The following is a 27223-nucleotide window of genomic DNA, read 5'->3' as shown; positions in this document are numbered from 1 at the left end:
AGCTGGAAAAGTCAAGCATTCCCAGGCATTATACATTGCGAAAAGATGTGTTGGTGTTAAAGCCAGTCAGGCTTTTGCTAATCTAATTTCAGGTGTCTCATTGCACTATGAAAAGGGCTGGCTGATCTCTGAATGGTTAATCAGAGACGATGCCTGTTTTTAATGAGCTTCTGTCTAACATCTGAGGTTTATAGGCTAGAAAATTAGGGGTAAAGCTCAGTGGTGCAAGAATGAACATGACAAGAACTAAACTGAAAGGAATAGAGGTGGAATCCAGGTGCTTATTAATAAAGATTAAACATTCATTTTAAAATACTAAAGAAAATGTATTAACATTGTACACTTAAGTACAAAATAATCAATATCTATACAATGTGGCACTTTAACCAAAGTATTGATCCCAGGGCTCTTTGAATCATAGACTATCAGGGTTGGAAGGGACCTCAGGAGGTCATCTAGTCCAACCCCCTGCTCAAAGCAGGACCAATCCCCAGTCAGATTTTTGCCCCACATCCCTATAATAGCCCCCTCAAGGATTGAACTCACAACCCTGGGTTTAGCAGGCCAATGCTCAAACCACTGAGCTATCCCTCCCCCTTTGCTTTGTACTTACGGGATGAAAGGTCCGATAAATAAGTTATAAACTAGCTCTTAGTTCATATTAGGAAAATGAATTGAGGATTTTTATTTTTTTAGAGCCACGTGTTTGTCTTTAATCTCCTTGTTTCTTTTTGATACGAGGCTTTTGTTTCTTCCTGTCACTGTGTATTTCTGTTCCCGTCACTGGCTTGATGTTCCCCACTTAGACGGGCTGTTTTGCTGCCTTCATTGTCTGTATTGTTGTTGAGGATGTCATCACAGTCCATTTGTGCCATCAGATTGAACCGCTCTGCCACACAATGGGCTGTAAGGCGAGCCTCGGGGTCATGGTCCCAACACTCTGTGATGGTGTCGCACAGAAAGTGCATTCCCTGAAACAAGACAATCTGAGATTAGGTTTGGCGGGTCAGGAGAGAGAGGCATGGGAAATCAGCCTTTTGAGCTCCTAGGATTACAGTGCTTTTGGGGATGAATTGTCAATGTTACTGTGGTTATTTCCCATTCTAAGTACACGGGAAACAGCGGTATCACAGATACTACTGGGTTATAACTGCTGCCATTCTAATTACTACTTAATATTTGTATTACAAGAACACGTACAGCCCCCAGCTGAGATGGGGCCTCTCACTGTGCTAGGCATTATCTAGACTCATAGCAAAATTGACGCAAAGTTTATAACCTAAGAGGGAGATTTTTAAAGGAGCTTAAGGGAGTTAGGTGCTCAACTCCCTTAGTCCTCTTTCATCTACTTTGTCTAGGGGGGTTGGAGCCTTCAAAAGGTGGGTAGCGGAATAGGCTCAGAGAGGTGAAGTGACTTGCCCAAGCACGATGCCTCTCTGTGCAGAGAAGAAATGACTTTACTGGAACAGTTCATCTTCCCTAAACTTTCCCTTTTTAAAATCGGGTGTGCTGTACTGCCGCTTTCTCCCCCAGGAAATCATGCCAAAGAACCATATTGCTACACAAGTGAAAGACTGTGGCCTGGTATAAGACTGTGGCCTGGTGGATAGAACACTTTACTGGCATGCAGGAGACCTGGGTTCAATTCCCAGCTCTGCTACTGGTCTGCTGAGTGCACTTGGTCAAGTTGCTTCATTTCAGGGAGGGATAGCTCAGTGGTCTGACCATTGGCCTTCTAAACCCAGGGTTGTGAGTTCAATCCTTGAGGGGGCTATTTAGGGAACTGGGGTAAAACTCTGGGGATTGGCCCTGCTTTGAGCAGGGGGTTGGACTAGATGACCTCCTGAGGTCCCTTCCAACCCTTATATTCTATGAAAGGCTTGTTTACTGACCACCAAAGGAAATAGTTTCAGCCAGGCTTGTCAGTGCACACTCTAGCACATTAGTCTTTCCATTATAATAGCCAACGCTCTGTACAGCCAATTACTTTTTATCCTATAGTGCGTTAAAGAGAGACCAAAACTGTCAGGTGTAGAAATAAAATGGCAGTTGTCTGGCTGATGATTTTTTCTGTGAGCTAACAACTGCATAGAAGTTGTCTAACCTTCCTTTCACCCCACAATTCCTAATTTGTGCTGCTGCATTTTACATCATCATGTCAAATTTGCAACAGACACTATTGGGAAGAGAAATTCTTCTAAATAAAACATGTTCATAGTTTTCAGTGGATTTGTGTATTCTGTGCATTCACAATTTAAATATCACTAAAAAACCTCCAGGATCCTAATGCTAAAGATATAATATTTATCTTGAAGTATTTCTCCAATACTCTCTTAACACCCTTTCCTGGTGTTATCTCAGATAAGTCTCTCTTCCGATTAAAGAACATGCTAGATACATTAGGATGACAAAAGTTAGAGAACAGTTGTCTACTTAAAGTGATAGAGACTGCATTTCAGTACCTTCTAAAATAATTCATGTATTTTTGCCTTATTGAAAAGATTTAGATTCACTTAACAAATTTCAACCTAATCTTTTAATAAAGTTTCCACAGATAGAACACAGCTGTGCCATCTGTCCTACTTTTATTGATTAAGCAGTAGATTTTCTACCACTCTCCCGAATAATGTCTTATTTTACCCGGCAATAAACATGTTTGCTTTTTTTAAAAGTTAGTTTAGAAATAAATTAGATCCTTTAAAACAAATGACTTCTAGGTTAAGATGACAAGAAGCAAGTTGAAAAAAATTTCTTCTTGCTTTTCTAATGGCACAACTAGATTTTTTTTTTTTTTTTTTTTTAAATTCAACCTGATTTTACATTTGAGTCATGCCATATTTATAATCTAGAGTAGTAAATGTGTCTCTGGTTGTTTTAACAGCTTTACGTTAAAGTTGGAATTTCCAACAGTCTAAGGGAGTTAGGCACCAGATCTGGGTGACTAACTCACGTAGATGCCTTTGACAATCTCAGCCTAAAACGGTCAGGACAAATGGATCTGGCATTTTGAGCAATGCATTGAACTTAGAGTCCGTTCTCACTTTTTCTTCGTGGGAGGGTTGTGTGTAACTCCCATTAAAATGAGTAATTTGTGCCAGTCTTTCAGTATCAAACGGATAATGTACCTTTAAGTAGTAAGGACCTTTGGAGTGGGAACTAGTTGTAGAATGAATAAACACATGTTCTGTTTTCCTCCCAGCAGATGGCTGTCGCACACTGCATTTTAGGAGAACTAACTCTAATGTGCCAGGGGAAGATAAGGATCATGATCAGAAACACAACACTTTTTCAGCTTAATTAAAATCAGTCGAGGTAGAGCTTGGCCTTTGATATCTAGCTTAGCATAGCCTCAAGTAGGTGCACATTTTATCTGCAGTTCCAAATTTTACCTAAAAGCGGGTAGGGTGCAGATCTGAAGCCTATGTTCAAAAATTTAAAGAACATAGTTGTGAGATTTGAGGGCTAATAACTGCCTTCAAATGCAAGTTATAACAGCTGAGTGAACATTGCCAAAAATGTGCTCGCAAACTTTCTTCCAGCTAGAAACCACAGATTCATTTTGACACTGTTTACAGCCTGGTTCTTTCGATTCCTACGAGCGTTTATACAAATAGTGTTCTGTTACTGAGAGGCTCATGCAAAATGTAGCAAATGGAGGACTCAGATTTTATTCTACAAGTGGTGTGTGTGTGGCCATCTTGAAAACTCTTTGAGTTTAGAGGACCTCCATTTAAGAAATCGAAACCAATACCCTGTGAATTAAGTGAGCAATTGCACAGTGTGTACAGGTGACTTGGTCTAAGCTACAGATTTTGGCTCCTAACATCGAGTCTATCTCTCAAATGAGCTAAGTTGCAGTAGGGGTGGGATTTTTCAGAAGTGCTTACATGATTTAGGAGCTCCTAAGTCACCTAGGCAATTACGAACACACACACACACCCTTAGTCCAGTGTCTTTGTGATTCAGGTGATTTGGATCATAGATATATTGATACTGTCATTCAAGGATAATCATGTCCATTGCAAATCTGGACAATGAATAGATGTCTTGGGTTGCTATAGTCTTTTCTTTGATTTACTATTTACCTGATGCACTAGCCAGTTGCAGGGTATCTCTGGGCGCCCTCTGCCGTGCAGCACAATGTCTCTCATGGTATCCACGCAGGGTTGCTCCTGGACTTTTGACCCAAAAGGTAGCTCATAACTTTTTACTTCTAGGTGATAAATCAAAGCAGCATTACCGGATGTCTTTCATGGTTTGGTGGTACGCGTGTGTTTGCTGATCTGGCTGCTATCCATGGCATTGAACTAGAAAGAGTATGATTTTTGTAGACCGGTCTAGAGCCACAAAGTTTGGATGCAGAGCTTAATGTCCTCAAAAAGTTCAGGAGCCTGAACCAAAACCCTGCTCCCTAACACTCATCACCAAGTTAAAATGACCCCTTCCCCCACTGAATTTAAATGTGCAAAAACATGAGGGCAGCCTCCGCTGTACATGACATCAATGGAGTTGCAAATGAAAAGGCAGGGGGAGGAAACACCGATTCTTAATAAAAAAACATTTTTAAACATCTTAGAATCTTTCCGTTGGAAAGGATTTTTTGCTTTTGGCCTCCTTGTGACGGCACTATTTCATTATAGGTTCTGTAAATGTTTTTAGAAAGTGACTTTGGGATCTGAGACCCACTCGCAGTCTGGACATGTGCCCTCTTGAGAGCAGGAGACTGGGAAGTGTTCCCGATGTAGACCCCAGAGCTGTGGAAATAGCTCCCTCTTGTGGCATGGGGGAGTTGAGATCCTCACCCTTCAGGATATGGTGCAAAATTCTTTGTGCCAACTAAGCTTTTGTCAGGAAGGGTCTAATATACAGTGACTCTCTCTGGCCTTTAATTTTCAGATTTTTGAGGTGCTTTTATATCGGTGTATATCAAGTTAAAAAGGTGAATGGAGTGAGGTTTCTAGATGCCACAGCAATCGTAAGTCAGGCACATCTTTCCTTTTATGTGAGCCTTGTGAACCTTTTCCTCTTTCGCTCTCTGGTGTAGCAGAGGGGAGGGCTCTCGGGAAGCGTTCATGGCAAAGAATGGCATTTCTTGCTACCCCCTTGGTTTGTGTGGGGATTGCTGAAAGCAGAGCTCCTGAAAGAGGAGGGTAGGATCTCCATTGCTTTTCCCCATCCCAGATCCTAGCAATGGTCCTCTCTTTCAATGTGTGAGTCTCCTCTGTTCCAGGAACCATTCCGTCCCCTGGTGGCAGGGCAGGGCATGGGAAAGGGGACTGGAGTGAATTGTGGGGGCATAAAAGGAGGCCAGCAGAGCAGGATTGCTCAGAGAATGCAGGAGGGTGGGGGGATGGATGGCATGGAGAGAGGGCTGAGGCAAATGGGGAGATTTGGATGGAGGTGGGGGGGGAGTTAATCATAAGGAAAACTGGAGAAAGCTGAAAGCGTGAAGGAAAGGGGCAGGCAGAGAAGGAAGAGGAGAAAACTTAGGAATCATAGTAAATTGTTGCACAGAAAGGTTAGTACCAGGACATTACAATGAAATAGACGCTGATTGAATGTTATGGGGGCATGACTGGGTAGGATGCCAGAGCTTGTGAACTGCTTGTGGATGGGAGGTAGATGAACTTCATGGTATTGTCTAAAGGGACGGGAAGGCTGCTTTGGTTCTTCATATATTTTTTGAAATGTTTTTAGGTGCCTGGCTGATGGGAAATGTGTATATTCAGGGCCTGGTGGCTTTGATACATGTTTGTTGATTATTTTAATAGAACATAACTAGCTCACCATAGGCAAGTTAATTCCCACGCCAGCTTACTGTGTGCACTCACATCTCTATAATCTGCCTTCTGAAATGAATAAGTCTTCACTGGGTGCTTTCAATTTTTGGTGGGTGAGAGCCCCTAGGATCCCATCAGTCTCTAGTCTAAATCACGGCATTTTTAGAAACTGGGAGGAGCACCAGGAATGTGCCCCCGCAGGGCTCCACTCTGTGCATGCAGGTATGTTTACTTGGCTGGCTAAGGGCCTGCTTGGTGGTGTGGGATAAAATCCTGGCTCCACTGAAGTCAATTAGGCAAACTCCCATTGATTTCAGTGGGGCTAGGATTCACGCAGGAGCTCTTTTTAGACCCATTTTTTTCTCTTGTTCCCATTCCCTCCCCTTTGTAGTATTCCATCACCCTGGACAACAGCCTCCAAAAATGGAGAACCAATGTGGAGATCCTGCTCTTTTCTCCATCTGTATTTGTTTATCCTGCACACCATCATGGCTTCTGAGAACCTACGCCTGAAGACCATTCTGCAGCAGGCATGTAGCAAGCAGGGAATGCTTAGCAGATTGCAGGCCTGATCCTACCAGGTGCTGGAGAATCTAACTTCCATTGGTGCTCGGCACCCCTCAGGAGCTGCTGAGCATCCAAGACCGAGTTGTATGTGAGATGAGCAGCAGGGACTGTATCAATGGAAGATGTAATGGACTGATTGTTGCTTGGTGGGAAGAGAGCATGAAAACTGTTGCGTCTAAGGGTGGTTAATTTACAAAAATGCAGGGGCTAGCAAGGACGGCCTTTGGTTCTAGAAGGAAGGGTGTACATGGGACTATGTTGCAGTTTTCCTACCTCCTACAACCTCACACCTAGAGGCCATTTCCCATAAAACCAAGGCCATGGAGTAGACGTCCATTTGTTTGAAAGACTCCAAGTCTTCCAGATTCACTCTAGACTCTAGAACCTCAGGAGCCATGTACCTGGCAGTGCCAACCTAGCCAAAAAAAGAACAGAGATTAGCAAATATATCTGCAAGCAGTTGCAGCATGGTAAGTACCTGCCATGTTACAACGGAGGTGAGTAGGTAGAAAACACTGAAATATCTTCATGGCCTGATTGTTCTTGCTCAGGAGCAAACTAACACCAACTGCCAAGCACTAGGAGTATGTAAGATGGTTTCCCATCTTCCTTTCCTCCTGTTCAGCTTCATTATGAGCAGCCACAGGGAGTTCAGTGACCACGCACTGTCTGCCTAATGACTCTGCAGGTGGGCCCCATCGCCATGGTATCTGAGTCTCACTCCATGTCTACACTACCCGCCAGATCGGCGGGTAGTGATCGATCCCCGATCGCTCTGCCGTCGACTCCGGAACTCCACCACGGCGAGAGGCAGAAGTGGAATCGACGGGGGAGCGGTGGCCGTCGATCCCGCGCCGCGAGAACACGAAGTAAGTGATTCTAAGTCAATCTAAGATACATCGACTTCAGCTATGCTATTCTCGTAGCTGTAGTTGCGTATCTTAGATCGGTTTCCCCGCCCCCCAGTGTAGACTCCTGCACCAGCTCTTTTAGAAAAGCTACAGTAGATCGTTTATTTGCTTTATCATCAACATTAAACATTACTATGCACTGAAATGTCTAAACTCCCTCCTTAGGCCTGAAATAGATCAGGGACTGTACTGGGTTTGTGTGTAATTTTAAAGATAGCGTCACGGTTTGCAGGTGTGCCTAAGCACATCCCAGTCCAATACTGAGCACATTTATCAGATGGGCAACTCTAGTTTGTTAGATTTCAGCTTTAAATCTAAGTGGCCTGTGAGCAAATTCATAAAGTTCTCAGACTTCCCCCTCTCCCCACACACCCCTTCTCATTTCCACCATGGCCTTCTTGCATTTGGCAGCATGTGGTTTTCAGCTTACGACATACTTGGGATGTATTGTTAAGTGACGCCAAGAATGTCTGTAAAGTTAAGTCAATAACCCAGTTTTGGCTTCACTCACCTGCCCGCTGTTAGCAAAGTCATCCGCTGTTAAGGAAGGGTCTAGCTTTAGAGCAATGCCAAAATCACAAATCACGCACTCCCACTCGCTCTTCACCAGGATGTTGGTGCTTTTGATATCCCGGTGAGCGATTGGGATCTTTGGCCTGCCACAGGCAGTGTAGTCGCTGTGCAGGTGGGCCACGCCGTTCACCAGGGAGCCGGCCATTTTTTGTAAGTCTATCCAGCTCAGAATGTGTTGGGACAGATAGTCCTTCAGGTTGCCCCTTCTATGGTAGGCAGTGATGAGCCAGTATTCCTTCCGGGGCCCAGCCCCCCTGTCCTCTGCTGTAAGGAATTGAAGGACACTCTCATGCTTGAGGCTGGCCTCTGTAAAGATCTGGCTTTCATTTTTCCATGAGGAATATTCCTCGCACGGGAAAATCTTAACAGCTACTGTCTCGTATTGCCCCGAAGTGGTGTGGTTCAGCTTGGCCCTCCAGACCTCGGCAAACTGGCCTTTCCCCACTATCTCATCCAGGTCAATTGGCAACAGCTCGGTGTTATGGTTGATGCTGTTGGCGCAGGTGAAGATCATGCTGGAGTGATTATCGTCTGTCATCACAGATAATTTCTCATCGTCCTCAGCAGCTTTTCCTGGCTCGGGCAAAGCCTGGTGCTGCGGGTGCTTCTGGCCCCAGTCCTTGGCTCTCTTTTTCTGCTTCTGGGTGCGGCAGAGGTAAAATATCACCGTGATCATGACAGCCACGAGCAGAGGGGGGAGCAGGCTTATTGCTGCTACAGGAATGACCTCTTTGCTCTGCAGCATGGAGTATCCTGTAGAAAGGAAAATGAATAAGAACGTGCTGCTATAAAATACCGGCAACGGCTAGTTTTGGTAGTGCCTGGGGAGAAAAATGGGAGCTAGTTAACGAAGTATTGCCAAGGACATAACATGCCCTGCCCGTAACTCTGAGGGTAAGAATTCTCCTCTCTCTGATTATTAAAGTGACCCTGTCAGCTAGTGGTAGGCCTTACATTTAGCTTGTGCAACATGGTGAGGGTTCCAAAAATTAGTATTTTAGCGCACTACCTTAGTGAGTGTATGTGCCCCACTGCCCTCTACTGGATGGAATCAGAACTGCTCAACTATCAGCCAGAGGTCTTGTAAGCTAGCAAATTCTGTCTTACAGGGGTGCTGGAACAATGTGCATCGTGGGGGTGCTGAGAGCCATTGAACCAAGCTGTAAACCCTGTATATAATGGAAACCACTTCAAGCCAGGCGGTGCAGCAGCACCCCTAGTTCAGTACCTACGCTGTGGTAGCTCAAATGGTAGAGGTTTCTTGCAAGATGATGGTAATGTTGAGTTCTTATATAGCACTTTTCATCAGTAGACCTCAAAGCACTTTACAAAGGAGGTGAGTATTATTAGTATTCCCAGCTAGGGAAACTGAGGTGCAGAAAGGTGAAGTGACAAAGTCAACTAGCAGGCCAGTGGTAGCCCCAGGAATAGCACTCAGGGCACCTGGGTCCCAGTCCAGTGTTCTATCTACTAGGCCACGCTTGCTCACCAAATTTCAAGGTATGAGAACATTCATCTTCTCTGTAACAGATGAGGTGGGATTCAACCTGTGACTATTTGTACACAAAAAACAGCATATTTCTACTGTTCCACTAACCAAGAGAAGAATGTTGGTTCTATCCCTGCTGTCCCCGTGAAGTCCCAAGTGGCCATGATATGCAGCATTCCCACTGAGGTCATGTCAGGAAATCTTGGTTGGTCCACCTACATCCTTTTTTCAGAGTAGCAATGTGCATATCACCTATGTGTGTATTAGTTCCTCAACATCTTGGAGCTATTAAAACTGATTTCTTATAAACTACATGCACAAACCTTCCAGTGATCTGAAAGCCAATGATGAAATAAAGATGGTAAGTTTTGGATTGGCATTTTGAACACCTCAAAGATTGGGATAGTTTGGATCTGGGGATCTGGTTCATAAACAGAAGCCCTTTGCAAAACAGTCAAAAAGCACTGTTGGTATAATGCAACAGAGAGTCCTGTGGCACTTTTAAGACTAACAGATGGCGTTGGTATAATGAAATTGTTAATGGAGATAAAGCTGTGGATTAAGGTGGAATGGAGAACCAGACTCTTCTGTCAGTGCATTAGATGCAGTCTAAATTCTGCCGGAATTAACTGAGGAGTACCTTACTCCACAGTATTCCTATTGAATTTGGTGAATCTACGCTTGTAGCAGGGCGCTATTCAGAATGAGCAAAGATATTTGAATCAGAATGATAATGGAGAGAGAGAGTTTCTTGCATTACTGCTAGTGTGAATGACTATAACTTGAGATTCATGTAACTGAGGGCCTGACTGCCCATAGAAAACTTTAAGTTTTTGTTTTTGTTTTTCACATTTTTGTTAAACACTTTTCACCCAAATATTGGCCAAGAATGTTTAAAAAAAAATCCCTATCAGCCTTCAAATTACTTGAAGAAGACACTCACACAACATATAATTCGCTGATCCTTTGATGTTTGCAATTCCTAGAGTAAAAATGCTGACTTCAGTAGAGATATTCAAGTAAAATCTTACTCAGATATTTTTCTGCCAAATACAATAACTGAGGGGAAGGAGTATAAGACACATTCCTTGAGCAAAATCCCCTGCTGTTTGACCTCAGTGTGTACAGTTTATAATTCGGGTTCTGGAAAAACAGACCGCTTTGCTGTTTTACTTGGCAAATTCCAAAAAAAATCTGCTGCAGCTAATTTCTGCAAAGCTGTGAAAGTATTTCTAAAATAGGCATCAAGTTCAAACCACAAGATCAACCCAAATGGCTATAAATCAGTAACGAACCCAGGAATATGTTTATTTTGGAAAGTACTAGACATGGGTATCACCCACTGCTCTAAAGGATTTACCCAATGGATATGATCACCTCTTTGAAAAGCTGAAGTTCAACAGAGTGAGAGTAAAGAATTTTCAGGGTTTTTTTTTTTTTTTTTTTTTTAGGGAATTACGTGCATGAATCCTGCTAACAAATAGAGCTGTGAGCGTAACTTTTACCAATTACTTAACGATGAGGTTCCTCCATGCTGCAAAATCCCCAGATATGAGTGGGGCCATTAAACGTTAGATCTTTTCTGCTTTTTCTGAAAACAAAGGCAGCACGTTGAAAACCAAATACTGCAGTGCGTTACTGGCCATTTAATTCAGTCCCTGTCAGATGTGAATTCGAACTCCTAGGCCAAGTTCCATTAGCACAACCTTTGAGACGCCAACTCAATATTTAACAAGAAATGGCATCTTCTGAATGCATCATTTCCATTTCCACCACCAGTGCCTTGCTTCCTAGGCTGGGGTTATCAAGCATGGCTTGGAGGAGGGGAGGAGAGGAAATGACACATCTGCACATGTAATGAGATCACTGATGAGCTCTAATGTAGATGCGTTGCATTTGTATAGCTTAGTCCCAGCGAATTACCAGAGTAAATCATTCCACTGCAAATTTTCTTCTACACCAGTGCAGTGTCAACATTGGAAGTCCCAGATTTCCTTAATGGAGGCTGGGTCTAAGACTGTAAATAAATGGAAAATTGCTTTGGAAAAATGCTTGTCTGCTTTAGTCATTTCCTTCTTAATCATTTGTCTTCAATCAGATTTTGTCTCTGATATTTAAGGTTAAAGTTTTAAAAAACAAAACAAAATGCAAACAATCTTTTAAAATAATATAAGAAGTTATAAACAATTTATAAGGGCATGCATCAAGTCTGGGTCTTGCAAAATTGTCATTGGCAAGGTGGTTCAGATAATGAATAAAAGCAGAAGAGCGATTACCTGATTGTCTTCTATGACCAACCTGATTGCCTTCTGTGATGAGCTAACTGGCTCTGTGGATATGGGGAAAGCAGTGGACGTGAGCTATCTTGATTTTATTAAAGTTTTTGATATGGTCTCCCACAGTATTCTCACCAGCAAGTTAAAAAAGTATGGACTGGATGAATGGACTATACTGTGGATAGAAAGCTGGCTAGATTGTCGGGCTCAACGGGTAGTGATCAACAGCTTGATGTCTAGTTGGCAGCCGGTATCAAGCGGAGTGCCCCACGGGTCTGTCCTGGGGCTGGTTTTGTTCAACATCTTCATTAATGATCTGGATGATGGGATGGATTTGAACCCTCAGCAAGTTCACGGATGACACTAAGCTGGGGGGAGAGGTAGATACGCTGGAGGGTAGGAATAGGATCCAGAGGGACCTAGACAGATTGGAGGATTGGGCCAAAAGAAATCTGATGAGGTTCAACAAGGACAAGTGCAGAGTCCTGCACTTACGATAGAAGGAGCAACGGGTATATACATTGGGCGTAAGACAAGCACTAGCATTCTACGTAGTCAGGACCAAACCATTTTGGCATCCCACAGAACTGTTCGTGGCAATAGTGGACAGAATTGAAAGGTCTTTCAATCTCCACACAGAGAATTTCATTTTGGATAACTTCTCGTATCCACATGTATTATGATCTGGCAGGAGTCTCTCCTCCAGACAAGCTGACTGCCCACTCTGCAAGAAACCAAACATCCTCAACAGCATTCCTAGTGCAGATCTGTATTCGGGACGTTGGCAAAGCAGCAGCCTGGTCATCTGTGCACACTTTCTCCTCCCATTGCGCCGTCATTCAGCATTCAAGAGATGATGCCAAATTTGGTTGAGCTGTATTGCAGTCTTTGTGACCATGAACTCTGATTCCTCTACCTATTTAACTGCTTGGCAGTCACCAAGAGTGGAATGCACACGCGCAATCACTTGAAGAAGCAACAACGGTTACTAACCTTTCATAATTGTTGTTCTGCGAAATGTGTTGCACATGCCCATTCCATGACACCCCCCCCCACGCCCCTCCGCACTGGAGTTTCCAGAAAGAAGAACTGAGGGGGTCAAGGCTCAGCTGGGCCCTTTATACCATCCCCATCATCACACGGCAGCAGATGTGTTTGAGCTGCCCCCACAGGTACCACTGAGGAAAAAAATGTCCCGCAACTGTGCACGGAGCCCAGGCATGCTGAGTGGAGTGGACATATGCAATACATCTCAAAGAACAACAGTTATGAAAGGTTAGTAACTTTTTTTTCCTGCTCTCCTTTACACCTCGGCAATTCCTCTGAGGCTTTGCTCCCAAAAGGTGAACTAACGTGTGTGAGCGATCTAAAATCCTAGGCTTTATAGTTGTACCAGAAATTACATTGGGTGAGGTGAACTGTAGTCAGGGGTCTAGTGTTGACTTCCTCTAGTTACCTTACAGTAAAAACTACAATGTCTTGTCTCCGCTAGGATTTTAGAAAGAGATAAGTCACACATGTTAGTTATCCTGTGGTTAAAAAAACCTACCTTTTTTGAAGTGAAGACACACCCTGACATCAGTGGGGTTTCATGAGTGTTTCTGGGTAGGACTTGCTCTAGAATTTCATGATTTATTGGAGCTAAAATTTTCAGAAGTGTTGACCAAGTGTGGGTGCCTCAGACTTGCAGTTTCTAATCTGAACCCCTTGGGCCACAGGAAACACAGGCCAATGGTGGATTCTCCATCTCTTGATGTCTTCAGATCAAGACTGGATGCCTTTCTGGAAGATCTATTTTAGTCCAGTGCAAGTGAAACTTTATAGCCTGTGACATTCAGGAGGTCAGGGTAGAAGATCTAATGGTCCCCTCTGGCCTTAATAACTATTAATCTGGTTTTTAGAAGTGCTGAGGGCTGCAGTTTCCAATGGGAATTGTGCATCTTTAAAGTGACATGCCATCATTGAAATAATAATAATAATAAAAAATACTCACCATTGGTGTGGTTTTCAAATATGAGTTTATCGTTGCATTCCTGTTCATCCACACAACCACAGATGTAAAATATTCCTTCCTCACTAGACTGATGGGTCATGATGCACCGTGAGGTGTTGTAATTTGGAACCATTATATTTTCTACTGGGAGCTGTGGGTTGTGGCACAGAGTGCTGATCTTAATGCTGTCATTGTCTTGCTTCCTGAAAATATGCAAGGAATCGACAATGCATCAGGCCAAAATCTCTGCATCCAAAAAATATACAATAGCCCTGTATGCTAAAAGCATCTCAAACCTGGGCTGCTTGTTAGTTTGATACCATGTGGTGTATGGATTGTTTGCAATGGATATAGTGTAGAGCAATAGCTCTCAACCTTTCCAGTCTACTGTACCCCTTTCAGGAGTCTGATTTGTCTTGTGTACCCCCAAGTTTCACTTCACTTACTTACAAAATCAGACATGAAAATTCAAAAGTGTCACAGCACATTATTACTGAGAAATTGCTGACTGTCTCAATTTTACCATATCATTGTAAAATAAATCAATTGGAATATAAATATTGTACTTACATGTGACTGTATAATATATAGAGCAGTGTAAACAAGATGTCATATGAAATTTTAGTTTGTGCTGACTTCGCTAGTGCTTTTTATGTAGCCTGTTGTAAAATTAGACAAATATCTAGATGAGTTGATGTACCCCTTGGAAGATCTCTGTATTACCCCCAGGGGTATGTGTATGCCTGGTTGAAAACCACTGGTGTAGAAAGACATTGAAAAAAAGTAACACTTTTCTTATGTGTCAATGGGAAATTTACAATAGAGATTAATAGCAGGATATGGGTCAAAGAATGAAGCTGTTCTCACTTTCAGGTGACATTGTAAACAAGACATGCAAATTGTAACCAAACTTCTTTGAGCAATTGGCTGAAGTAGGATTGAGTGGACTTGTAGGTTCTAAAGTTTTATATTGTTTTGTTTTTTGAATGCACTTATTTTTTGTACATAAGTCTACATTTGTACGTTCAACTTTCATTATAAAGATATTGCACTACGGTACTTGTATTAGGTGAATTGAAATATACTATTGTTTTTTACAGTGCAAATATTTGTAATAAAAAATAAATATAAAGTGAGCACTGTACACGTTGTAATTGAAATCAATATACACCTCTACCCAGATATAACGCTGTCCTCGGGAGCCAAAAAATCTTACCGCATTATAGGTGAAACCACGTTATATCAAACTTGCTTTAATCCGCCGAAGTGCGCAGCCCCCCTCCCCCGGAGTACTGCTTTACCGCGTTATATCCGAATTTGTGTTATATCGGGTCGTGTTATATCGGGGTAGAGGTGTATTTCAAAATGTAGAAAACATCCAAAAATATTTTAAATAAATGATATATTCCATTATTGTTTAACAGTGTGATTAATTGTGATTAATTTTTTTAGTCGTTTGACAGCCCTACTTGTAACGTAAAGTATTGTTCCAGCACATGGTCTTCCCTGACAGGGAGCTTTTCACTAGCCCAGATTTCATGGGTAGTGTGGCATTATTTGATGTGGTCAAATATCTTCTGGTGACTATAATGAGATCGACACTTACTGTTACACGATCCTACTTCCAAACCAGGTCTGCTGGAATGAAATGCTTGGTGCCCAACTCTTTGTAGCTGCCCCATGTGTGAAAAGCTGGGGAAATGTCTGTATTATCTCTTATGAATATTGTGTGACACTGTTTTCCCAGTTCAGTTTTGTACTACAGCTTGCTTGACTGCATAGAGCTAAATCGAAGGAGGCTGTTACAGAGCTTAGCAGGAAAGGTAAAACAATGATAGAGGTAAAGTCACCCTCACATACACAGCTTCAAAGGACTTAAGGCAGGGGTGGCCAACCTGAGCCTGAGAAGGAGCCAGAATTTACCAATGTACATTGCCAAAGAGCCACAGTAATACGTCATCAGCCCCCCCCATCAGCTCCCTGCCCTCAGCTCCCAGTGTCTCCCGCCCACCAGCAGCACCGCTAGTCAGCCCCACCTCCTCCCTCCCCACACCTCCTGATCAGCTGTTTCGTGGTGTGCAGGAGGCTTGGGGGGGGGGAGGAGCAGGGCCGGCACAACCCATTAGGTGACCTAGGCAGTTGCCTAGGGTGCTAACGTTTGGGGGGTGGCGACCGCGGCGGCTGGATCTTCGGCCGTTCCGGTTGTCGGCCGTATTTCGGAGGCGGGACCTTCCGCCGCCTCTGTCGGGGGCGGCATTTCGGGGGCAGGACCTTCTGCCGCCTAGGGGTGGCAAAAAAGCTGACGGCGCTCCTGGGGAGGAGGGGAAGGAGCAAGGGCATAGCAGGCTCAGGGGAGGGGGTGGAAAGGGATGGAGTAGGGGCAGAGCCAGGGGTTGAGCAGTGAGCAACCCCGGGCACATTGGAAAGTTTTTGTGTCTGTAGCTCCAGCCCTGGAGTCAGTGCCTATACAAGGAGCCGCATATTAACTTCTGAAGAGTCGCGTGTGGCTCCGGAGCCACAGGTTGGCCACCCCGACTTAAGGTATCAATGGCTGTGCCATTAATGGCAGCAGAACATAGAAGTTAAGGTAACAATGGCTGGCTCCATCCAGGCTAAGAAGTTTTACTCTTCTCAAGTCTAAGCCTGAGATCAAAGGGAACTCAAAAAGTTTCCTGAACCTAGAACAGGTAGGGATTGCGAGAGGCTGGCCAGCATGCATTAGTGAAAAGGCTGACTGTGTAACTGAGCCATTCAGAGACAGGGAGAGAGCTGCAAGCAGAGTGGGTTGTTTCTCCCAACTCTGAGATGGGGAATAAACCAGACTGGCTGAAGCTACAGATAGAAAGGTTAAGCTTAGGTAAGGCAATATGCAAGTGGGTCTCTTTGCTATTTTAAATCTACTCCTCTTAAGCACTGTGTAACCTTGGGTGCAAAATAAATCCTGCTTTTTTTTTTTTTAGAAGCTGTTTCTGTATCACTATAAATGAATGCTGTCACAGGTTCCCGAAGAGAAACTTGTGCGGGGTCCAACAATTGTGTTGTGGTAGCATCTAGAGATGATAATATTTAATTACAATGATATGTCTGCAACCAGTGGTGATGGTGATCCAAATCTCTGCTCTCCAAGATGTGCCAGTAATTTAGCTGATAAAAATGTTCACTCAGAAGAAGGTACTTGGATAAGCACTTGTATTTCATTCTTCTTTTTCAGGTGGAGCCAATAAATGGTATTTTCTGGACTCTTCCTCAGTTGGTCACCAAGTTTGTGGTTTAATTGCTAGGTTTAACATGCTGTCCTTGAATGACCACCCCATGTCTGGCTTTCATTCCACAGGGGACAGAACTAATCTTTGGATAACTCTTCACTGTTTCTAGAGATGTCTTGACCTTTTGATTTGACAAAATTATAACATGCAGGAAATAGGGCCCTGAGCATGCCCAATATGTGTGTGTGTGCCCATGTTTACATAACTAATTCAGTTACTGAGTAACTATTGAACAGAAAGAATGGGTGATGTCCCTTCTGAGCATTATCTCCTGGTATTTACCCTCCAGACATCCCCTGAGGGAGACTTCAGGGGTAGCCACCAGCAGGGGGCCTACAAAGGACAGTGGCTCTGGAAAGAGCTGTACTGCCATGAAAGATGTGGACATCTAGGGAACGTTGTGAAGGGTCTTGGAATGCAGGATTTCCCTGTGGATCTCAGAAGAGCCATGGATCTAAAGGGGCAAATATCCTTGTTTCTCCCTACTCCAAATGGGACAACTCAGAGGAAACAGAGACCTTGATGTCTTGGAGGTTCCAGGAGAATTTTTCCCCCTTCAGTGGGTTTCTATGCAGAAGGCAACGGCAGTGTTGTTTTTTTTAAACATGACTGCACCATTTAACTACACCCAGGTAATACAGTGAGCAACGCCCTGAAAATGCATGCAATAAACCTTATCAGAGGAATAATTCTCAATGTTTTTATATGAGGTGTTATAATGTAATCAATCCTAGAGTTGTACAATGCTCTAGTTAAACAATATTTTTAATGGACAGAGTTCATTTACTTTTAGTACCCTAGATCACCAGCCTTTTTAACAAGGGCGTGGTGGAATATTTTCAAAAGTGTCTCAGGGCCAGATTTTTTAAAGGTCTTTAGGCACCTACCGGCATCTTTAGGTATTGCTAGGTTTAACATTTCATCCCTGAATGACCATATCTGACTTTCATTCTATAGAGGACATAACTAGCCTTTGGACACTCTTTACTGCTTCTAAAGATGTCTTGATCTTTTGATTGACAAAATTATAATGTGCAGGTAATAGGGCCCTGAGCATGTCCAGTATGTGATTGTGGTGATTATCTGTTGTGTTCGTTCCCTTTGGGGCACCTGGCATTGGTCACTGTCAGAAGACCGGATACTGGGCTAGATGGACCTTTGGTCTGATCCAGATGGCCGTTCTTATAGAAATCATATTATAATATCAGTAGTAATTGACTTCTCAAGAGATTTCACTTTCTGGAATTAATGCATTTGTTTGAACAGCATACATTTTGAATTAAATGTTGATGAATTTTCTGCATCCCATGTAGCTGTGTTGTTTTAGTCAATAATAAGAAATAGTTAAAATATTTAAGGACCTGATCCTGAAAACTCACTCGAGAAGCTGCATTAATTTTAGTGGAATTACTCACATGAATAAGGTTGGCAGAATTGGGCCAAAGCTATGATAGCAGTAGTCTGTACTTTGAGGTTTTATTTTAAATTAGTATTCTATACTACGTCATGTTATGATGTCAAACAGCCTGTTAAAGTCAATGGAAATCCAATCTAGATCCAAATTCAATAGCTTGGGTCCATTTTTAGTTATTGTTTATTGCTTGTATATCATCACAGTATACATAGTGCTTTACAATACAGATGACAATTAGATTAAACTGAGAACAAACAGGAAATGGTAAGAGAGAACATATGGTTATGTAGGCCCTTGGATGTTTGGTGCATGTGTCTTGGTGGCAACCAAATGTTACTTTATTATTGAATTAAATTATTTCAAAAGTATCCGAGCTGATAAGAATGTAACACTCCTTGAGAAGTGGGTTCGGACAAGTGTTTTAGGAGGAGGATGCCTGGGTTCAGAAACTAGGTAGATAAACATTGTATGAGAACCTATATAGATTAGAATGACCGATAGGGACAGGAATCTGTCTTGGTACATGGCCTCCATCACTGTAGTATCTGATTAGGACACTCTGATCAGGTAGTCACTTGAGCCCAGATCCTCAAAGGTAATCAGTAGAAGTTAGGAGCCCAGATACCTTTTGAGGGTCTGGGACATGGAAGCTAGTGTGTGGCATTGTTCTTGGGAAATCAGAACAAAATAAGGTCTGAAGATGGATGTGGGCAAAAAATACAAAGAAGGCATCCCCAGGGAAGCAACTCGGGCTAAGTGAAAAGGTGATCAGGGTAAGAGCAGAGAGGTCAGGGGGGGAGCAACTTTGTGAAGATCTTTGAAGACGAGGGGCTTGATACTGCTCTGACAGGGAACAGTATGAATTTGTGCATATACCCGTATTCATTATAAGGGGCAGAAAAATGGTCTTGGGGCTGAGACACAAGAATGGGAGTCAGGAGACCAGAACAATATTCCTGGCTCTGCCACAGACTCCCTGTGTGATTTGGATACTTCAGTTCTCCGTATGTCTGTACTTCATCTCATCTCACGGGTATTGTGAACTAAATGTCAGCAAAGCACCCGGAGATCCTTGGACAGACGGTGCTGTCAAAGCGCAAAATAGTGTCCTTTGTATAGCACCACAGATGTACACAGGGCTGGATGGTGAGTAACATACATGGCAATAGTAGCCCCTCTCCATGGCTGTACCGTGCTGTATGGTCAATACAGCTGGAGTGCCTCATAAGGTCTCAGACTTTTTTTTAAGGAGAGGAGGGGGGGAGCTTGGCAGCTATTAACTGGGAGATTGTTCCAATTCTAATGGGTGGCGCATGTGTGTGCACGGTATAGAGCCATATCTATTTAACAGCTAATAGAATGGTTTCCTGTTAGTAACTGTGAAAGCAGCATTCCAGAATTAGATGCGTGTCCCGGCGCTTTGCAGAGAGCACTGACAATGGTCTCCAGGGGGAAGAGCTTAACCACAAAACTGAGTCGGCGTGTTTTCTTTGGACTCTTGGGTTTTTCTTTCAAAAACAGCTTTTATCAGCGTTTCAAGAACACAGATTTGGAAGGAAATGAAAAGCCAATGCAAAGCCAGCCCCAGAGAGTGACTGAGGTAACCGTGCCACAACCTCCAGTGAAAACAGGCACTTTTACCAAGTCACATTTACCGCTGCTAGGACTGTGAACATGTAACTCTTCCAGACGGGCCTCCACCATGCTCTGCACCAAGAGTGGCAAAAAAACCCTGCAATCGGCAAGTTGTCAGCTGGATGCTTTCCCCACTCGTGGGGGTGAAGACTGAAGGTACCAACCCCAAGTCTCTCCAGAGTGGGTGAATGCAATGTGCTTTTAACAGATCGAATGCCAAGGCACTGGAGACTATATGGAGACCTTGAAAAAACGAGGCTAGGTCATGCATCCTGGGAGTTCCTGTGCATAAGGAAACTATAGACATAATTAGAATCATAGAATATCAGAGTTGGAAGGGACCTCAAGAGGTCATCTAGTCCAACCCCCTGCTCAAAGCAGGACCAATTCCCAGCTAAATCATCCCAGCCAGGGCTTTGTCAAGCCGGGCCTTAAAAACCTCCAAGGAAGGAGACTCCACCACCTCCCTAGGTAACTCATTCCAGTGTTTCACCACCCTCCTAGTGAAATAGTTTTTCCTGATATCCAGCCTGGACCTCCCCCACTGCAACTTGAGACCATTGCTCCTTGTTCTGTCGTCTGCCACCACTGAGAACAGCTGAGCTCCATCCTCTTTGGAACCCCCCTTCAGCTAGTTGAAGGCTGCTATCAAATCCCCCCTCATTCTTCTCTTCTGGAGACTAAACAACCCCAGTTCCCTCAGCCTCTCCTCATAAGTCATGTGCTCCAGACCCCTAATCATTTTTGTTGCCCTCCGCTGGACTCTTTCCAATTTTTCCACATCCTTCTTGTAGTGTGGGGCCCAAAACTGGACGCAGTATTCCAGATGAGGCCTCACCAATGTTGAATAAAGGGGAATAATTACCTTTGCACTCATGATGTTCTACACTCGCTAGCATCTCCCATCCTGGGATCGCCAAGTGGGGAAAGTGAGGCACACAGAGGTTCCATGACTTGTTCAACGTTGCTCAGAAAGTCAGTGGTAGAGCCAGGGATAGAACCCAGATCTGCTCTTCTTTAGCCACTAGCCTATGTGGAAAACTGAACTGCAATCCTGAAACCTGAATGCCGAAGGACACCTGACCTAGCGCATCAAGGGGGCCCCCAATAACCTTGAGGAAAATAATTCAGAAAGTTACAATAATGATCTCCCTTCTGGGTCACGGAGAACAAGATTGTATTTTGAGGTGAACTTGTCACTTACACCTGGAGCATACAGGAGAAAAAATGATTGATATAAAGCTGGGTACCAAATAAAACATGAGGAAAAGTTGCTTAAATGTGCCTTTGTCAACAGAAGATGGGATCTAAAGTCCACTCTAGGCAGTAGGAGTCTGAATTGACTTCAGTGGATTTGCCCCTGAAAGGTCAATGTCTTCTGGGGGGTCTTCACACAGGAAATCTGAATTCCACAAAACAGAACAAGCTGTATCCTCTGTGGCGACTGCCTGCTAACAGCCTGCCAGGGCAGGATAAGATAAAGTGCTAACAAGCTCTTGGCAAGTGAAGATGCTGATGAGGAGGAGGAGGAGGAAAGAGAGGTGTGGCTGTGTGGTGATGGGCTTTCGTACCACCGACTCTTTCACAGCTCACAGAAACATACCTATCTCTTCCTTAGTGATTTATTAATAAGGAACTGTTATCCTGTGGCCACCGGGTGATTTCCTCACCAGACGAGGTGAGTGATTTGCTATGAGTATTTACAGTTCGATTCCATGTGAGACTATTAGTGCTGCTGTTATGGTTTCTCCGGCAACTGTGGGCTTTTGCTGATGGAGCCAATGAAATGTCTTGGGGTTACTATCCCCCAAAGAGAGATTCAGTTTTGTTTTCAGACTTCAAGGCCTTGTCTTCACTTAGAAAAAAGGTGTGTTAGCTAACACATGGTAACTAACTCAAGGGAAAACCATAGTGAAGACGAAGCAATTTGCAGCTTTGAGGCTAATTAGCAGGTCGAGGTGAAGACTACGTGGAGCCTAGTCTTCATCTCAACCTGCTAGCTAATATGAAACTACAAATTGCCTGGCCCAGCCAATCACAGCATTTCCCTATATCGCGAATAGGAGATTCATAGGTTCCAAGGTCAGAAGGGACCATTGGGATCCTTTGTTTGAGTGCAGGGCTAGAATTTCTGCTTAGTTTTATGGCACTGGCTCCATGCACTTTTAAATAATTCAGATACTTTTTACCACACTGTCACGGAGTCACTGGGCCAATGCTCTGGAACTGCTCCGTATGAAGCCAGCCAGGACTCTGTGGGAGCATGCCTCCTCTCTCTGAGCATACTGTCACCAGGGCAAGAAGCTTCCACAGCTTCCACCTTCCTGGGTCTGACCTCAGAGCATGAGGCATCCCTTTCCACACCGTGTGCTTCCCGCAGCAAGTCCGCCCATGCGGGGCTCCTGGGGAAGCCAGAGGGCCCTGCACCCCAACTCCACAGCCAGCAGTGACTTTCAACCAGCGTAAAACGGAAGGTTTATTAGTCGACAGGAACACAGCGTAGAACAAAATGTGTGAGCACAGAAATCAGTGACTTTCAGCGAAGTCCATCTTTGGGGACCTTGGGCCAGACACCCTGGACTCCCTCTCTTCCAGTCCCCCCGAGCAGGCTGCCCGGGTTCCAGCTACCAGACTTCTGACACGCCTGATGCTCCTCCTCCTGGTCTTTGTCTTGCTTCTCAGGCAAAATGTCACCTGGTCATCACCTGGTTGCATCCCCCTTCTGGGTCTCAAGTTACGAAGCCATTGCAGCTGGAGTAGCATCATCTGCCCCCGGGGGTCTCAGCCAAAGTCATACACCCTTATCCTACCACCTACGCATTGGTGCAATACACAGGGAAACTGAGGCACACACAGTATTCATGCAAAACAGTAAAACTCACATAGGCTCAAAAATAAGACTCCAATACAACATAACAAGGGAAAATCCCCGCTTCGTCACACATACAGAAAGCACATTGGTAATAGGATTGTTGCTTACCATATGGCCACACAGATTTCATATGGACTCTCACAATAGGAGTTCAAATTACAGTTGCTGTAGCACACCTTTTCCTCACACACTGGGGAGGTGGAGTCACACCATTTACACAAGTTGGTCTTCAGATTTCTTCGTGCCCCGGCAGAACATGCTGCAAATAGAAACAACGCCTTTGAATTATTGATTTTTCTTTGTCACTCTTGTCTCGAGTCTTAGCTGGCACTTAGTTTGCCTATGAAAAACTGTGTGATTCACAGAACCACAGGAGGAGAGAGGGAAGCCTGCGCACAAGCCCGAGCTCACTCTGCTGTTTGTAAGTGCATTGGTTAATCATTTTCCTTTACTGAACTCTTCGGTCAAATGTGTTAGGCCAGAATTCACAGACAGCAGCTGCAACTACATGAGCACCAAGGAAGCAGGTCCTGCTGGACAGTGCTTATTTCAAAGCTGAAAATTCTGAGCTGCCAAAGGCAGTGTGGTCCAGTGGATAGCACACTGGACTGGGAGTCAGGAGACTTGGGTTCTATTCCTGGCTCTGCTACTGACCCACTAGGCAGCAGGGGAGGGGCGTAGCTTTAGTGGGAGTTCGTGGAAAACCAAGGGTGCAAAAACACCCTGTGGGGGCGAGGGGGAGCTTAATTTGCTCATTTGCACAAGAAGTTGCACATGGCTCCAAAGCCTGGGCCCTGTGTCATGGTGGCGCTGCTCCTGGCCATGTTGCTGCATAATGATGTCAGAGTCTCTCCAGAGGCCCAAAGGGCAAAATCTCCCCAGAGGGAGCACCAGGGGAGAGGCAATACCTCAGTGTGTCCCAGTCTCCAGGCGGCAAGGATGGGGGCGGGGCACTGGGCTTGTGGCAGGGACTCTCTCAACAGCTGGGAACAGATGCTGAGTGGAGCCACCTCCCCCATCGCATCTCGGGTGGGATGTCTCTCACTGCCGTGTGTAACCGGGACTGGCCCTGCACTGAGGCTGGCCCCCACCAGACCACACACCCACCCCTGGCACTGTCATTGTGTCATCATCTCTTTGTACTTCTTGTCACACATGGTTACACTGGATTTAGTAGGATGCACCCATTTAATTGGGATGCTACGTCCACCCCACTACTGTGTGACCTTCACTGTGATCACTTGACCTCCGTTTCTCCATCTGTAAAATGGAGATAAAGAAAATTACTTTATAAAATGCTTTGAGATCTGCAGAGAAGAAGTGCTATATTGGAGCTAAAGATTAGTGTTGTTTTCCCTTTGATGGCCGTTGAGAGATAAGTGAACCACAACCTTTCTTCCAAATGCCCCTGAACTTAGGGATTGGATGAGGAGGTTGGAAATGTTGGTCTGAATCTGAAGTTAGCTAGTGCCTCTGATGATCTAATGGGCCAGCTCAAAACCTCTGTTCTGAACAATGCTGAGCTTTGGTGGGGGAGGGGTTTCCGGATTTCACTCTGGACCCAGACTTTTCAAGGTGAGGCCCTCCCTCTAACTGAAAGCCTTTGGGTAGTACTTTCTGCAGCACAGGATACTGTTGTGTACAGAGACCTTTTTTCTAAACACACACCACGATGAAGAAATAATTGCAGCAGGCGTGCAGTAGCTGCTGTGTACATGGCCTGGGTACAAAATCATATTTATTTTTGTACCAGAGCTGAAGGAACTATTTTAGGTTAAGGAATAAATCTCAGCTAAATTTAAACTTCCTGTTGGAAAGCTGCTTATTTTGATTTAAAAAGGGCAAACAAAAGAGCCATCAAATAATTTTTTTTTAAAAATAGCCCAAATGTAGGCACCGAATTAACACAGCCTGATTTTCAAAGGCGCTGAGTATCTAAAATCCTCGCTGATTTCAATGAGAGCTGTCAGCTCTCTCCACTTCACAATGAGATTTTCAAAACTACCAAAGAGATTTGGACACCCAATTCCCATTAAAACCCCACTGTGCCTGATTCTCCTGTGACAATGATTGGTTTTATGTCCTTAATATAATCATCCCATTAATTTTAATGAGAATTGGGTTTCCAAATCCCCTATGTAACTCGGAAAATCGTAGCCTTTGAAAATCAGGGCACTCTAAGTTAGGAGCCTAACTTTAGGCACCTAGATTTGAGAACTTTGGCCATGTGTTCATGTGTTTATTTTTCCAAAAGACTAGCCTGAAACTTAATTTTCAAAATAGAGCCCCAATCCTGCAAACTCCCACTCACCTACCTAGTCCCTACTCACATGAGCTGTCCCACTGATTTCAAAGGTGCCTCTTGCTTCAGTTGTCTAACTCCTCACAGGAGTACGGATTTTCAGGATCAGGTCTTTGAATGCCAAGTGTCAGAACTTTGTAGCAAAAACTTCAGGAACTCTTTAAAAGCAGCACTGATGCCACCAGCCCTACGGTATGTTAGCGGGGGACACCGCAGTTGTACCAAGGATAATATTGTGCCTTATTTTGCTGTGGCAGAGAAAGGACTTGTTCCTTTAATCTTATCACACATGGCAAAGAATCTAGTAGCAGATGACCGTAGCAAAATAAAAGGCCAGTTAATATATACGGAGTCCTAATTTTCGGTTGCTCGAGTTGTCTATATTAAAGTATAATTTTTAAGTACCCCAGGCAGAATGTGCTTTTTGTCCAGATTTCTCCAAAGGGCTCGTATTTAGGCACCTGAGTGAAGTGACCAGGTACTCAACTGTGCTGATCACCCTGCAGCCGCCACTGTTCTCAATAAGGCAATCCTCAGTACAGTCCCTATCAATGGGATCTGCTGGCTGCTGAACACTTTGGGCATCCGACCTTTTCCCTTCAGTGCCTAACTCCGAGCTCCTGAAAATATGGCCCCAAGTATCTTAGTTATTGTTACTTTATATTTTGGATAGCAGTGCCAAAAATCCAGTGTAATAACATTCTCTCTAGGAATTGATATCACACCCATCACTGTGGTAACTGAGTGCCTCAGCTGGGAATAAAGTCAGCCTTCTCCAATATCTTTGTGTCCTTTTCATCCGGGTCTAATGGAGTTCAAAGTTTTCCATCGTTAATTATCTAAAGTTTATTCTATGAAAAAGTCAAATTCTGCCCTGGGACGAGTTTCCTATTGACACACATCTGGGGAAAGAACCTAGCCTTGGATGTTCTCTAAGTGCAGGCATAGTTATCCACTAGTGAACTCAAAGGCATCCTGTGGTACCCCCTTAGCCATTAGTCTAAACATACGTAACCGGCACCTGGGGGAGAAAACCCCAAAGACAATCTTTGAGTTAGAGAGGGAGTGGAAAAATGCCTCATGGCATTAAGGGATTTTAACTTCCTTGCTTCCCAAATCTAAGGAGTGCAGGCTGCTCTGACATCATCTCGTGGGCCTAGTGTGATCCTTCCATCAGCACTGCTGCCCCTCTGACGTGCATCAATAAAAGAACAATTGGAACCCTTACACCCAGAAATAAACCATTTACAGATCTGAGCCCAAGGTTCACAACCAAGAAGGAAGCCTGGCTGGCGCAGACAAATCTGTTGATTCCATCAACTGTGAAGAGGAATTTTTTTTTAATTGACCCATGAAAGAGTTAAAATGCCACACAACAAGGGCATCTCCAAGAAGCAGCATTGTGGCTGTGAGATGGGAATTTGGGAGGGCAGGGATGGGGGGGTCAAACCAAGAAGATAGGCAAGGTTACTATAAAACTTCGGTACAAACTGATACCAAGAGTTCTGCACTTTGGGCCAGCTCCTGGCCCTATTGAAGTCAATGGTGATTTTGCTGATGACCTCAGTGAGGCCAGGATTGGAGGATAACCTCCCAAGCACACTGCTTTGAACACTGGTACTGGACCTCCTAAAACTGGCCTGACCTGAAACCCTGGCGCCAAATGCCCCTTAGCTTTAAAGAGTCAATCCAGGTCTGGGTCTCACCAGCTCATCTCTCTCTGGGTCTGATTCTCATTTTACATTTTACATTCTCATGCCCCCCTTTAAGGTCCCTTTACATGTTTACCAGAGTGGTCTTAGTGCAACTGGCCCTCTGTCACTACAACTGTGGAGAAATTGGAATCCAGCTCCCAGCTTTGCTGCTGAAGGGCTCATTGCAAGCACTCGCTGGAGGATCTAGGTGAAAAGGGTGATGCAGATATAATTTGGGTGATGACCGTCTTCCTCAGAAGACGAAGCTAGAATGTTGGTGACCAGCTATGCTGAAAAACTAGATTGAGTGGGAAGGCTCTACGCTTTTCTTTACAGATGTCCTCCAGAAGCCTAGTGAACAAGACAGTGCTTGAGCCGGCCTGTGTCAAATATCCACCTGGGGAAACTCAAACCGGAAGAGGAGGATTGTTCCTCTGTTGTCTGCAAAGGA

At 44.2% G+C, this 27223-nt stretch overlaps 1 protein-coding gene across 1 annotated transcript in view; it reads right to left on the bottom strand.

The window, feature by feature from the left end:
- Positions 1-305: 305 nt before the first annotated feature.
- Positions 306-27223, bottom strand: part of LOC117885102 (TGF-beta receptor type-2-like) — a 54801-nt gene continuing 27883 nt past the window's right edge. Inside the window, exons 2-7 of the mRNA XM_034786250.1 lie at positions 22885-23035; positions 13590-13792; positions 7770-8584; positions 6621-6762; positions 4086-4213; positions 306-971 (exon numbers count right to left, since the gene is read on the bottom strand). Coding sequence (XP_034642141.1) covers positions 759-971; positions 4086-4213; positions 6621-6762; positions 7770-8584; positions 13590-13792; positions 22885-23035 — 1652 coding nt within the window. The 3' untranslated portion in view covers positions 306-758. The remainder of the gene's footprint in view (positions 972-4085; positions 4214-6620; positions 6763-7769; positions 8585-13589; positions 13793-22884; positions 23036-27223) is intronic.

The sequence above is a fragment of the Trachemys scripta genome, chromosome 11 (genome assembly GCF_013100865.1).
Source record: "Trachemys scripta elegans isolate TJP31775 chromosome 11, CAS_Tse_1.0, whole genome shotgun sequence".
Lineage (NCBI taxonomy): Eukaryota > Metazoa > Chordata > Testudines > Emydidae > Trachemys > Trachemys scripta.
This window is presented reverse-complemented; position numbering and strand designations above follow the sequence as displayed.